The sequence below is a fragment of the Panonychus citri genome, unplaced genomic scaffold (genome assembly GCF_014898815.1).
Source record: "Panonychus citri isolate SS breed McGregor unplaced genomic scaffold, ASM1489881v1 Contig00063, whole genome shotgun sequence".
Classification (NCBI taxonomy): Eukaryota; Metazoa; Arthropoda; class Arachnida; order Trombidiformes; family Tetranychidae; genus Panonychus; species Panonychus citri.
In genome coordinates, this window is record NW_026515468.1 from 1,234,550 (window position 1) to 1,249,214 (window position 14,665).

At 34.4% G+C, this 14,665-nt stretch overlaps 4 protein-coding genes across 4 annotated transcripts; 3 read left to right on the forward strand and 1 right to left on the reverse strand.

The window, feature by feature from the left end:
- Positions 1-167: 167 nt before the first annotated feature.
- Positions 168-2,344, forward strand: LOC128386060 (uncharacterized protein DDB_G0271670-like). Its single transcript, XM_053345022.1, has 2 exons — positions 168-323; positions 611-2,344. The coding sequence occupies exons 1-2, from the start codon at positions 303-305 to the stop codon at positions 2,228-2,230; spliced, it is 1,641 nt and encodes a 546-aa protein (XP_053200997.1). The 5' UTR covers positions 168-302; the 3' UTR covers positions 2,231-2,344.
- LOC128386064 (uncharacterized) lies at positions 2,339-3,460 on the reverse strand. Its single transcript, XM_053345026.1, has 2 exons — positions 3,256-3,460; positions 2,339-3,176 (listed from the first exon to the last, which is right to left on the reverse strand). The coding sequence occupies exons 1-2, from the start codon at positions 3,334-3,336 to the stop codon at positions 2,451-2,453; spliced, it is 807 nt and encodes a 268-aa protein (XP_053201001.1). The 5' UTR covers positions 3,337-3,460; the 3' UTR covers positions 2,339-2,450.
- Positions 3,461-3,537: 77 nt separating this feature from the next.
- LOC128386066 (uncharacterized) lies at positions 3,538-5,189 on the forward strand. Its single transcript, XM_053345027.1, has 3 exons — positions 3,538-3,738; positions 3,899-3,999; positions 4,643-5,189. Exons 1-3 carry the CDS (start codon positions 3,689-3,691, stop codon positions 4,969-4,971), a joined length of 480 nt encoding a protein of 159 aa, XP_053201002.1. The 5' UTR covers positions 3,538-3,688; the 3' UTR covers positions 4,972-5,189.
- A 277-nt stretch (positions 5,190-5,466) lies between these two features.
- On the forward strand, positions 5,467-14,650 carry LOC128386057 (uncharacterized). Its single transcript, XM_053345017.1, has 14 exons — positions 5,467-6,146; positions 6,747-6,796; positions 6,871-7,003; positions 7,226-7,366; positions 8,102-8,284; positions 8,352-8,507; positions 8,580-8,900; positions 9,578-12,016; positions 12,183-12,320; positions 12,748-13,062; positions 13,140-13,322; positions 13,404-13,868; positions 13,938-14,120; positions 14,188-14,650. Exons 1-14 carry the CDS (start codon positions 5,945-5,947, stop codon positions 14,352-14,354), a joined length of 5,076 nt encoding a protein of 1,691 aa, XP_053200992.1. The 5' UTR covers positions 5,467-5,944; the 3' UTR covers positions 14,355-14,650.
- The last annotated feature ends 15 nt before the right edge of the window (positions 14,651-14,665 follow it).

Consider the following 14,665-nt stretch of genomic DNA (forward strand, 5'->3'; position numbering starts at 1 on the left):
CATCTACTTTTGCTCATCATCTCTTCATCTCTTCATCTCATCCTCTTCCCACTTCTCATCATCAACTGACCAGGTCAATCTAAGGTAACTTCATCTTCACTTAATTGTGTCATCTTGTGTTGTCCCAATCAATTGGGAACAGTATAAAGGTTGTAACAAGAAATTGATTCACTTTCACTTTAATTTTGTTTATTTCCGTGATCATTTTAATTGAAATCACAATCAACAAATTTATCACCGATTCTCATCAGTTAAACTAGAGAAGACACTAATCCATCAACAATTAACCAACAATCAACCAAATGGATTTAAAATTTATTCAAGTAAGTAGACTTACTATTCATTATTTAATATAAATTTCTGTAAGACAATTAAAATTAACCATAGATGTGATTTTAGTTGTTAATTGTTTAGTTGAATTAAAAGTCTATCGGTTTAATTGTTCAGTTTTTGAAGTAAAAACTTTTGACTTTGTTGCTTTTGACTGTTTGTGAATTAGCGCCAATTTTATTGAATTAGTTGATTGTTGCTGATTTTTAGAATTGATAAGATTTGACTTTGAATTTGATCCGATTCTTTTTTTTTGTGATTTACTTTTAATTGTAATTAGATAATTGTGCTTTTGAGCTGTGCAGCTTTGAGCTTTTGTGAGGTTAGTCAACAAAAATTAACTGGTGATGAAAGCTCATTGAGCAGCGATACTCAGGTAACGGAATCAACTTTGACCTCCAGTGGGTCCGCTGGATCCTCATCCTTGTCCTCATCTTCATCTTCATCTTCATCTTCATTATCTTCATCATCCTCATCAACAACAGCATCACCTTCGCCTTATTCATTTGCATACAACACAGCCGATGTTTCTGGTAACCAAATAGTCCGTCAAGAAGCTGGTGATGCCAATGGTGCAGTTAGAGGTCGATATGGTTACCGAGATGCCGACGGTTTGTATCGTACTGTTGAATACATTGCAGATGCTAATGGTTTTCGAGCAGCAATCAGGTCAAACGAACCAGGTCTTGGTAACTCAGCGGACGTAAACGGAATCCCAGCAAGTGTTTTTCTACAAACTGAGACCACTCCAACCAAAGTCGCATCGAAAGTGGCCTCAGCATCTTTGGCCAGACTCCGAGTTGCACAAAATACTTTGGCCACAGCTTTACCTACAACAACAACGACTCGAAGACCAGTCGCAGTTTCTACTGCAGCCCCGACAGCTCGACCGAGTATTTTGGCCTCGTTGACTCCTCTGTCTGCAACGAAAGGAGGTGCAACTGCTCCAGTTGGAATCGCTGTTGCGAGAGTGACCCCTGTTGCTGCTGCTCGAGCTAATTCAGTTCGACAATCAGTTCGATTACCATCAACACTTCGACTAGTAAGTTCTCAGATTGTTCCTCTACAACGATTAGTCCCCTTAACAACATCGACCACAACCACCACCACTACAACTACAACCGAAGCGCCAGCAACTGTATCTCAACAGTTTTTATCTGGACAACAAGATGACCAACAAGTAAAATCTTCAGATGAACAAGTCGAATCAGATTCATTGGGCTCCGACCAACAAGTACAAACTGACCAACAATCAGCATCAGATGATCAACAAGAACAAGCGAAATTTGTCCAACCCGCTCAACCAATTCAACCACAAACTGTACAACAAAAACAAATAGACCAACAAACAGATTCATCTCCTGCTCAGCCAGAAGTAAACACCGATAACGACGAGGCCGGAGAGTCACTTCCTTCAACACCCGTTCAACCTCAAATTCAAATTCAAACCCAAATTCAACCACAGGTTCCACCTCAGGTTCAAATTCAACCTCAAGTTCAAACACAAATTCAACCTGAGATTCGTGAAACTCAACCAGAAGCTCAACCCGAAACTCAACCAGACATCCAGCCTGAGATTCAATCGGAAATTCAGCCACAGATCCAAACTCAGATTCCAATTCAGCCATTGCCTCCACCAACCACTGGACCAGTCGCACATGAAAATCCATTGTTAGTACGTTTCTTGGACGAAGATTTGACTTACGATTCTCTAGAGTTCCCACATATTGAACCTCAACCACGAACCATCGCAGTTCAAACCGATGACCATCCCCTGAGTCGATTGTACAGAATCGTTCCACTTCCTCACCATGAAAGTTTGAGACTCCACCAGGCGGGTGCTAATATGATGTATTTGACAAGTGCTCAATCATATGGACCAAATTATCAAAACTATTGATGGTTCAAATTTTAATCTCTTGTAAAACTTGTCCATAAATTTCACTAACCAAAACATTGTATTTATTTAACATAAACTCGATTTGTAAAAAATTAAAATCAAAAAGAGTTCTAATCGACAGTTTTTTTTACTATTCAACTAAATCATTCAATAGATCAATACTTACAATTTAATAGTTACAATATCGCTGATCACATAATTGATAACAAAATATTGAATATTAAATCCCATCTTTCAAATTATGTCTGAAAACCTCATCGGGATCGTATTTGAGGCCAGCTAAGTTCTTGACGGATGTAAAGCCACACAGAGCATTATAATAAGCTGGATAATAGAAATTATTTTTAAAAATGTAGGCTTTGGTGTCTTGGATTTTGCAATTAGGCCTAAAAAGGTTAAAGTTTTCTAATTGAGTGGATTCAATTACACCAGGGGCAACAATCAGTTTACGCACATTCCATGGGGTTAAAAGGTTAGGGCGGATGAACAGGAATCTTTGATATTTGGGCGAATAATATCCTCGAATAGCAGCCTTTCTAAATGCATTTATGAGCAATATTGTTAATGAAATGAACATAGAACAGCAAAATATTATACCGGCATTTACAAGGGACTGGTTGGTTATGTTTTGGTTGTAGAACTTTTTTCCTTTTACAAAAATATTATACAAAATGACTAATGAACCAACCGAAACGGCAATGTGACCATAGAGGATCAGATAGACCACTTTTATTGACCATTTAATACGATAAACCAATGACCATTCGCTTGAATTAACTAAATCAGATTTAAATAGTGATCCAGATGGAGGAAAATGAAAATCATGCCATGAATTAGATATCATATATTTAGGTTTATTTCCATATGTTTGTGATCTTCCCATAGTTTGATTATCTCGAGGTGTTGATTTGTTGTGGGCATTTCTAACACTGATAGTATTACAATTCTAAAATGAAAAAATAATAATAATCATAGTAAATTAAATCGACAATTAAGCAGTGACAAAATTAAACAATTCTACTTACATTAAACCCTAACCGGTAAACACATGATCTTAAAAGAGCAGATTCCAAGTAAAGTTGCGAGTTTACAAAAGGTTGTAACATGACTGATTGGTTAATAACTTAAATCGAAGACAATTAATTAAATTGCAAGTTGAAAACAAGAGCAAATTAAATTCTAATCATCGATTGGAAAAAGATTCTTTTTAAAAGAAAACAACAATCACCAAACGTGAATGTTTACCGTTACCATGGAAACGAAGATCATGTGACTGTTTTTCTTAGAATTTTTTTCTTCTCTTTTCACTTTCTTTCTTTTCTTTTCTCTTCTCATCCCATTTCTCTTGTCCAGTTAACTTTTCCTTCTTTCATTTTTTTCGGTTTTGGTTTCTGGTCCATTCGATTACATTAAAGAAACTGACCAAAGGTCAACAATCAGCGATACTGTCGGCCCACAATGTGGCCTTTAACTACCTCAAGTCCGTTGGCTTTCATTTATTTCTTAAGGTAAGAGTTCATCTTATGTTTTTACCTTTTGGTTTTTTCTTTCATTTTTAATTTTGACTTTTTTTTTATTCCGTATTGACCTCGTAATTGTTATTCTATATATGATATTGGCCACTTTCGTATTTCAATTCTCCATTTTTGTTTACTTTTCTGTGTCCAGTTTTACCTTAATTACTTGTGAATATCAACATAGACCCAAAAACAGTCACGAGATGACGAATCTCTCTAAGAATGATGTTTTCGAAACAATCAATTATAATGGTAAGTGTCTATTTCTTTACTCAACCAAGTCTAATTAACCCGATCAACTATTCATCGTTCTGTCAAATTTAAAGATTCAAAATTAATCAGATTTGGAACAAAAATTGAAACCTTTTTTTTCAGAAAATAATACTATCAGTTTGTTACACAAGATCTAAAACTAATTTTGAGTGACTTTAATTATTTATAATCTACTGAGAATTGAGTCGATCCAATTTCGATAGTTTTATATTCACCTTAAATTAGTCAACATTATCTCTTTGTTCACATAATTTAGATTTTACCTCATTAATCGATAGTTAGGATTGATAATGTTGTTCTAAGTTTAATAAACTCGATAGTTGATAACAATTAGTAGTGAAAGAATTAATTAGAGAAATATTTAGCCGATCTTGATCAATTAATATTATTAAATCCACTCTAATTTCTTATTTTCACTATTGATTTGTATTAATTCCATTAATTAACAATAGTTTGTAAATTTGATGACAGAAAACAATAATTTCACCAAGTTGAACCGATTCCTCGATTGGAATTGGTTTATACTTAAATTAACTCGTATTCGGATAAACAGGTTCCCCTAACTAATATAACCAAATCTAATTGTTAATTTACTAATGAGATGCTGGCTGATTGTTGTCAGGTAAAATAAACGACTGTCATAAAGTGGCCCTATGGAACTGTGGTAATAGCCTATTAAAAGTATCCAAATTTCTTGACTATTTGAGTGGAAAAGAAGAAAACATTTACGCTAAATGTACCATGAAAAAAGCCTTCTACAATTGCCTTAATGAAATGAGTTCCAAGAAGTGTGGCCATCACCGTGACCAAAGGACCCACGATAATAAAACAACCAATAAATTTCGGAAAAAACTCGCTCGTACTTTATGGTCCGCTCGAAGCTGTTACATTGCACCATTTTTTGCAAACCAATGGCAAACTTGGACAGTCAGACAACAACAACATGAGTAAAATAAAGTCTAAATGACCACTGGTCAGTATCTTGACTCTGTACAGTAAAAGAAAAGTATAAAAAGTCAAACCCGATTGACCATTAATGTAAAAAAAAACTGTAAATTAATCCATCATGAAAAAAGTAACCCAATACCTTACATACTGAATTATAATCCTTCAACTGATATGTATTAACATTCATTGTCACTGACAAAACAACATAACAAGAAACAAAACTTGACTCCCCTAGTTAATCTTAATCCACTTTTAAGCTGGCAACATGTTAAGCCTGCGTTAATTAACCTCATCTTCATCTTCATCTTGATCCTCATTCTTTTAGGATGAAAATAAAAAGGAGAGACAAACGTTTGACTTAAGAGGAGCTCATATTATGGTTGACGATGGAGTAGAACGGAAGTTGTGACACTGGGAGGATTCAAATGGAAGAGAAGATGAAGATGATAAAGAATATGAAGATAAAGAGGGAGAAAATGTTACGTATGAAGATGAGAAAGAGAATAAGCTACGAATATAACTTTTAGTTGTTACAACTAAATTTGGATTGAATCTGGAATAGAACATCATCCCTAGAACTTTGTCTTCGAATTATCATCTTCATCCTATTTCCAGTTTCTTCTCGATTTTTGCCTTTCTTTTCCTTCCCTTTCATCTTCAATCAACAAACAGAAATTTAATCAACATTTTCCACCAAAAATTAGGCAACAATCAACTTTCTGGTGATCTCTTCATCTTCATCTTCATTGAGAAAACTTTGTGATACTAATACATCATCTCGAGTTCACGTTCATCACCGTTTAGAGTACGTGTTAACCACGTACTTGTTAATCATTCGTATTAGTTAATTGTGTCTATTAACCATTTTTCTCTCTCGTCTTAATTGTTCGCGATTTGTTTTCTTCTGTTCCATCAATCAACCATCCGATTGATTTAATTTTCTATTCATGTATTTAATTGTTTCCATTTCAATGACATGAAGTTACACCGAGTCTATAGTAGGAATATTTATCCACACAAAATTTTACAATTAATTTTAACTCTTTTTATATTAATTTGTGATAATCCTAATTGTTATGCTCGAAAGCAACCATTTCCCTCGGAGTTAATTCAGGAATTAAGTGCCAAAGAACTTGAAAATTCAGTTGATTTCGGTGCTACACTTGCTGTTTTCTTTTGTAAGTAAATCGACAATTAACTAATCATCATCACCATTGGAATTGCTTAACAATTTGACCTTAATTGCTTGTTAACAAATATCAATGTCAATCTTAACTGTTTACCAATGAAAACAATTAACAACAATGACTTGTGATCATGTTAAAGGATTATTATTATTAATTCACATTAACGGTATCTTTTAATCATCATCATATTTACTGATAGTTGATTGTTGTTAATTGTTGTTCGTATTGGTAAAGGTTAACTGGATTTATTTTTGGGTTTTCTGGTTTGTGAACCAGAAAAACAAGCGACTTGAGATACCAAGGTTTCTTGTTAAGGATAAACAAACTATCAGCTCTCTGGTAATAATATCAGTTAATTGTTGCTTAATTATATTCGAGTTGATTTAAGTTAAATTAGTGCCAAATGTTGCCAATCAAATGTAACAGCGAGAGGGAAACTTATTTTATCTCTCGTATCATTCAACATTAACTGTATCATATTTTTTTGTTCATCACTCAAAATTTAAAGTTCGAAGTCGAAAATTTTTCAAATGTTCTAAATCGCAATTCTTCAAAGTTTGTTAATTGTTGCGTTCATTTATATACTTACAGATACACGATCATGCACAGAATGTAAAGATCTCCTTCATGGATTGGAAAAGGTAATTAACTGGAGAAAGTAATTGATGATTACAATTGAATTAATTGTTTTCTTTTCCTTCGCAATTGTCATCAGATTTATGAAGATGTCGATAAACTTGGAATCAGTTTCATCAAAACATCAGAAAGAGCAGCAGCCAAAAAATTTGATGTAACTGATTTCCCTTGTTTGGCTTATATCAAGAATAAGGAGATTACACTTTACGAAGGTATGATAACAATTAAGTTGATTACAATTAACTAATTCTATACATAGAGATCTGTATGTCTTTCTCTTGGTCAATATTGAAGTGACATCGAAATTGTCTTTGGGATTTTTATGAGACTTTTGTGTTGTTTAATTGCTCAGTGATAATTGACTGATTTCTTTCATTGATTTACCTGAATAAGTGAAACTAATTGATTTTTTCTTTTGATTTATTGATTATCAGGTGACTTGGAAAAAGAGGAAAGTTTATTAGAATGGATAATTTCAATCGATTCATTGGATTCTCCTGAAAAAATTGAAGAAGTTAATTCCAAAAATCTTCAGAAATATATTGATACCCATGAATACATAGCAGTTTTATTTTGTGAGTAACAATTAACATCTAATTATGATAAAAACCACGACAATTTACCAATCCAAATGAAGTTTAATTGTTAATTTCCCTTTCTTTCTAGCTACAATTTACCTCCAATCCAAATCACTTCATCTCCTATCCTTTAAATTGTGTCAATTGTTATTATTGTTGTTATTTTTTTTATTATTATCAATTGATTATCCAAATCCAAATCCTAATTGTTACAAGTATTTGCCTAATCTAACATAGGTATTAGCAATAAGAGCGCTTAAATTGTTAGATTATCATGAATTACAATTTGAATCATGCATTAATCCCAATATCAACTTTCTGATCAATACTTTTCTCACTGATTAATTTGTTTAATTTTGCGACAATTTAATTTGCATTGAACAATCTTAAGGGTTAAATCATGTTGATCAGTGGTGAATAATTTCATCACGTTCATCAATTAACGCTCAAGATTTGGGAGATGGTTAATTGTCCAGCTAAATTAATCATGTGAAACAATCAAATTGACTGCAAACCCAAAATGCTGAACAATATCAACAAAACTTTCCTCTAGTTGAAATTACATATAAATGAAGATTAATCACTCGTTAATCACAGTGGGGATTAAGTTAATCTGTTTGAAATTTTTTCACTCATTTGTTTTTGTCTTAAAATTTTTCTCCTCCTTTTCTTTTATTTTCATCATCTTCATCTTCCCATTTACTTTTCATCGTCTTGGCTTAACTTCAACAGATAAAAATAACTGTAAAAAGTGTGAAAAAGTATTACATGAATTGGAAGAGATTGATGATGATGCCGCTCGAAAAGGGATCAGTTTCGTCAAAATTTCTGATCAAAGTTTGGCCTTTGAATATGGACTCGAAGATCTACCGGCGTTGGTATATTATCGTAAAAGAATTCCCATAGTTTATCAAGGTAATTCGCCGTCGAACTAGTTTATCGATATTCAATTTGTTAACTTTCGATTCTCTTCCGTTCTCAGGTGACCTGGAAGATGAACAGCAAGTTCTTGATTGGCTACTTGATTTTCGAGACACTGCCGATGAAGAAGATGACAAAGAATCACAGATCGAAGATGTTTCCACTAAAGTTCTAGAATCGCTCATCGAAGAATCAGATTCTCTGGTTGTACTTTTCTGTAAGAATCGAATAGATTTTCATTTCCTTTCGTTGAACAATTAACTAATTAGTTGTTCAATTGTCCATTTAGATGATGACACTCAAGAGAAGAGTAAACTTGTCCTTCGTGAAATGGAAACAATTGATGACGATTGTCGACGACATGGAATGCTTTTCGTTAAGACTACTGACCGTGAAGCCGCTCGACAGTTTGGTATCGATAATCACGAAATGCCGTGTTTGGTTTACTTCGAATCTCAGATACCGAACTTTTATTCGGGCGATCTAACGAAAGAAGATCAAGTTCTCGACTGGCTTGTACATCAACAAGCTTCAGATGAGATCGAAGATGTTTCCGATGTTGTCCTTCATCAAATGGTTGCCAACAAATCACAAGTTGCTGTTTTATTCTGTAAGTAAATTCAATCAACTGATTATCGACAATTCTGTCAACAATTTAATAATCTTCAAGTTTATCTGCTTGATTGACAACATCAATCTTCATCATCCATCACCATTAGTATCCATTGTTATTTAATCAATCGATTTGATTGTAGAGAACTGAAAAGACTTCAATCTTAATTCAGTTATGATTAGCATCCCCTCTAGTATAATAATGGCAAAGAATGTTAATTATTCAATGAATTCTTGAATCGTCTTAACTGTGACAAAGACTTGAGGTTAATTTAGACACCATTTGTGTACATGATCAGATTTCAAGCCAATTTGAGTAAAATTTTTCTCGTTATATCCTCAATTTAGACTGATTTGTATTGATGATCATCGATAAGCTATAAATAGTCACTAATAAGGTGTATTTGGATCTGAATGATTAGTTTAACAAGGTTGAAATTTGCTCGAACTTATTAACTACTATTAATTTTACTCACTACTTGTTGTCTAAAGTTAAACCATTGGAAACAACTAGAGTCCTTGTTATATATTTAAAAGTAGGTCAAAATAAAATTGTTTACAGTTGGAAAAAGATACAACAATATCTATTGATACATTCGAGATGATGATTAGTAAATTAATCTATTGATAGTTTATTGTAACAATTAACATATTCCCTTGACTCGTTTTCATTAGACGATAAAGATGATCAGAAATCACTTGATGCAATCAAGGAATTGGAAAACATTGACGACGATTGTGATAAACTTGGATTACCGTTCATCAAGATTGACGATGCCGCTTTGGCCAAAGAATACGGACTCGATGATGAATTACCTGCTTTGGTTTATTTCGAGAAACAAATTCCTAATCTATATGATGGTGACCTCGAAAAGGAAGAAAAAGTTCTAATCTGGTTACAGAAGCAATTGAATTCTGATGAGATTGAAGAGGTTTCCGATAAGATGCTTTACTCTCTTATCGAGCGAACAGCTCATATTGCAGTTCTATTTTACGATTCTTCTAATCGAAAGACGGCTGAGGTTCTTAGAGAGTTAGAACATATTGACGATGATTGTGATCGAAATGATATTGTTTTCGTAAAAACTGATGACCTCGAAGCAGCAGAAAAATATCAATTGAAGAATCAGTTACCCGCTGTGGTCTTTTTCGAGAATGAGGTTCCCGCTGTTTACGAAGGTGACCTGACCAAAGAAGAAGAAGTTCTCAAGTGGTTGATTGAACAACAAGCTTCCGTTGAGATTGAAGATGTAAACTCGAAAACTCTAGAGACACTTATCTCAACCGCCGATGCAGTGGCAGTCCTATTTTACGATCGAGATTCACCTAAAAGTGCCACCGTGCTGAAAGAATTGGAAAATATTGACGATGACGCCGATAAATATGATATCCCCTTGGTTAAAATTGACGACGATCGATTGGCCAAAGAATATGGACTAATGGACGAACTTCCTATTCTGGTCTATTTCGAGAATAAACTGCCCACCGTGTACGAAGGTGATCTTACCAAAGAGGAAGAAGCACTTGAGTGGCTGATTAAACAAAAAACCGAAGATACAATCGAAGAGGTTACCGAGGAGATTTTAGAAGATCTTATTGAGGAGTCACCTTATATTCTTGTTTTCTATGCACCCGATAACTGTAAAGAGTGTTCAGACATTCTAACTGGCCTTGAACATATCGACGATGACACTGATGAACACGGAATCCTTTTCGTTACTACTGATGATGAAAACTTGGCTCGTAAAAACGGAATCAACGCTTTCCCAAGTTTGGTTCTTTACCGAAACGGCAAACCAACGGTCTACCATGGAGACATGAAGAAACCCGATGAAGTGTTGAAATGGGTCACTTCGGAAGAGGCCTTGTCTTCACGGGACTCGATTGAAGAATTGAACGAGAAAATGTTGGATAAACTATTGGCCAGGTCATCTTATGTTGCCGTTCTATTCATCAAGGACAAGGGTTGTTCTGAGTGCGATAAAGTACTTACAGAATTGGAAAAGATTGATCACATTGCCGAATCAGCTGATATCGACTTTGTTCGTATTGAAGACACTGACCTGGCAAAGGAATACAATGTTGCCGTCTTTCCAGCACTCATATTTTTCAAGAATCGATTCCCTCAGTTTTACGAAGGTGACTTGAAGGACGAACATGCGGTTCTTCAGTGGATGATTGACTCTAAGGGATCAAAAGAAGATATTATCGAACAAGTTGATCGAAAAATGTTACAAGTTTTAATCGAAGATGTTCCAAATATTGTTGTCTTTTTCTACGATGAGGGAGATTGTTCAGAATGTGACAAAGTTCTAGAAGAGTTAGAAAAGATTGACGATGATACTGATGAAATCGGAGTTCATTTCGTCAAGACGAGTGACCTTCAGTTCTCAAAGGAAATTGGAATCACAAAAATACCCTCTTTGGTTTATTTCGAAAATGGTTCTCCGTCAATTTACGAGGGCGATCTAACCATCGAAGAAGAAGTTCTAGATTGGTTGATTCAGCAGAAAAACGAAGATACAATTGAGAACGTGAATCGCGAAATTTTATTCAGACTAATAAACGAGAAAGAATATCTCGCTGTGCTATTTTACAAAACAAACGACGACGAAAGTGAGGAAATACTTGAGCATTTAGAAAACATCGACGACGATTGTTCAGATTATGAAGTCGAACTGATTAAAATATCCGATAATCTGATTGCTAAAAAATACGGAATTCGAAATCCACCAGGATTAGTGTTTTTCCGCCGAGGAAAACCTTTGAAATACGAAGGTGATCTATTCGACGAGGAAGAAGTACTAGAATGGTTAACCCGACCTGAGAATATGGAATCATCAGATGCAATCGAACGAGTTAATAGACGAATGTTTGAACGTCTCTTGGGTCGAATTAATTATCTAGCAGTTTTATTCTATTCGAGAACTGAATGTAAACAATGTGACCGAGCACTTGACGAACTCGAAAAGATCGACGATGAAGCAGATTCAGCGGGAATCAAGTTCGTTAAAATTGAAGACGTACAATTAGCAAAGACTTTCGGTGTTTTCGCTTTACCAGCTCTCCTTTTCTTCAAGAAAGGAGATGAAAACGATCCCATCATTTATCCTGGTAATTAATCAATTTAACGCAATTCGCAGCAAAATCAACAGTTAGCTAAACATAAACATTAGTTTTCGTTTGATTAATGATCGTTATCATCTTGTTTTGCTTATTTTCGCTTTGATTTATTGATTGTCTTTTCTTTCATCCTCCAAATTGATTGTTTACCCTCCAGGTGACCTCAAGAAATCTGATAAAATTCTAGAATGGTTGATATCGATGAAAGATCCGAGTTTGGACATGATCGAGGAGATCGATGGAAAAATATTACGAAAACTTTTGGCAACTCAAGACCATGTTGCAGTTTATTTCTGTAAGTAAATCAACTACAATCGATAACAATTAAACAACAATCAATGCTAATACATTATATTGGACAATCTAAGTAATGTATTAGTTAGAAAAAGGTAGAAACAAAATCTTATTGATATAAGATTTTGAAAGTTTCTTATCGTTAACAATCAACCAATTTGCACCATTATGCTTTTGTATAATAGTGTAAATATTTACATTGATCAGAAAGTTGAAAGCTAGTAAACAATTAGGTTAATCATTCGTGATTAAAATTACAAAGCGCTCTTATTGTGATATCATATTGATTTGGTTTGTATGTTTTTCCTTGTGTTCCCAACAACCAATGAAAATGTTGAACCCTCTTTGTGATCATACCCTCCTTCCTCCTCCTTACCTTGTCCCACCCTGAATCCTTTCATGTAAATGAATCGATTGGTAACCAATAGACTCGGACGACTGTGAACAATGTCAAGCCGTTTTAGATGACCTGGAAAACATTGACACGGATACCGATAAACACGGGATCGCATTTGTCAAGACCAAAGATGCTGATATGGCGGAATTGTATGGATGTAAAACATTTCCTTCATTAATTTACTTCGAGAAAGGTACAGCATCGGTTTATTCTGGTGACATATCGGCGGAAGAGGATGTCCTTCAATGGTTAATTCAACAAAGATCCGAAGACACAATTGAATCAGTTAATCGTGAACTACTTGGACAACTCATCTCATCGTCACATTATTTAGTTGCTTTTTTCTGTAAGTTTTTGCTGGACTTTTAGTTGATCAGTTGGTGACAATTTAAAGACTCATTATTTTGATTGTGCTTTTTACAGACAAACCTCACTGTCGAGCCTGTGATATCGTACTAGAAGAGTTAGAACATATCGACGATGAATGTGATATCTACGGAATTCACATGGTAAAGATTCAAGACATTCCCTTGGCGAAACGATATGGAATCAGAAATTTTCCAGCCTTGATGTATTTTAGAAATGGAAATCCACTTCTTTTTGATGGTACTGATTAAGATTACTAATTAATAGTTGACCGAAAATTAACTTGCTCTCTTTATCTTTTTTTTAATCATCTTCCTAAAGGTGATCTTCGTAATGAGGATTCTGTCCTCGATTGGCTTATCGATGATGACAATCGGGAACTTCAGGATGAAATTGAAGATGTTAATGGACGAATGTTGGATAAACTCGTAGACGAATCTCCATTTTTGGCCGTATTCTTTTACGATGATGATTGTATAGAGTGTCCAGAGACTCTTAACAAATTGGAACAAATTGACGATGAACTTGACCATTATGGTATCGATTTTGTCAAAGTTAATGATCAAAATGCTGCTCAAAAATATAAAGCTCACCAAGTACCTTCACTTGCTTACTTCCGGAAAAAGATTCCAATCTTTTATGATGGCGATTTGATGCAAGAAGAAAAAGTCCTTTCATGGTTGACCAGTGAAGATGTTTTCGAATTGAAAGATGAAATCGAAGAGGTCAACAGGAAGATGCTCGACAAAATATTAACGGAGAACGATTTTGTCGCCGTTTATTTCTGTAAGAACGAAGTTCAAACTCGACTATTCCGATTGTATCTTAATCTTTTTTTCAATCCATTACCTTTAGACGAAAATGGTTGTTACGATTGTGAAGAAGTTCTGAAAGAACTCGAAAGAATCGACGATGAGGCCGACGATTTGGACATAATGTTCGTTAAAATTCGTGACCCTCGATATGCTCGAAAATACGGAATAGTTGCACTTCCATCATTAGTTTTCTTCCGTAAACGATTCCCTTCAATGTACAGAGGTTCGTATATTCACCATGTCGGAATAATCAAATTAGATTAATAACTTTTTTCCTTTCATGCCCTCAGGAGATTTAATGAAGGAGGAGGAAGTTCTGGAATGGCTTCGAAAGAACCGATATCGACACCCGGAAATTAGCATCTTCATGTACTGTTTGATTGCCGTGACTGTCGCCTTCATACTTTATACGATTTTCCTTGTGTTTTTCATCCGAAATAAGCCGAAAAAGGATTAGATTTGTTTTCCATTCGAGCTCAAGATTGTTGTTCAGAGGAAATTTAAAATCTTGGAAAGAGAAAAATTTTAATCCTGGTTAATTAACTTGGATTGTGTTCTAATTATAAATTCATTGAAAATCTCATTTGATTTTAATTCAACTCTCATCATCTCATAATAAAAAAAAGTAACAATTTCAACTTTCAATTCAAGCCTAACATCACAAATGATTAACTAATTAACTGAAAATCATTTGATTACAATTATGGTTTCGTGAAAATAAAAGTCTTTTTTTCTTGTTGTTTGTAATTTTAATTATTACTAATTCTG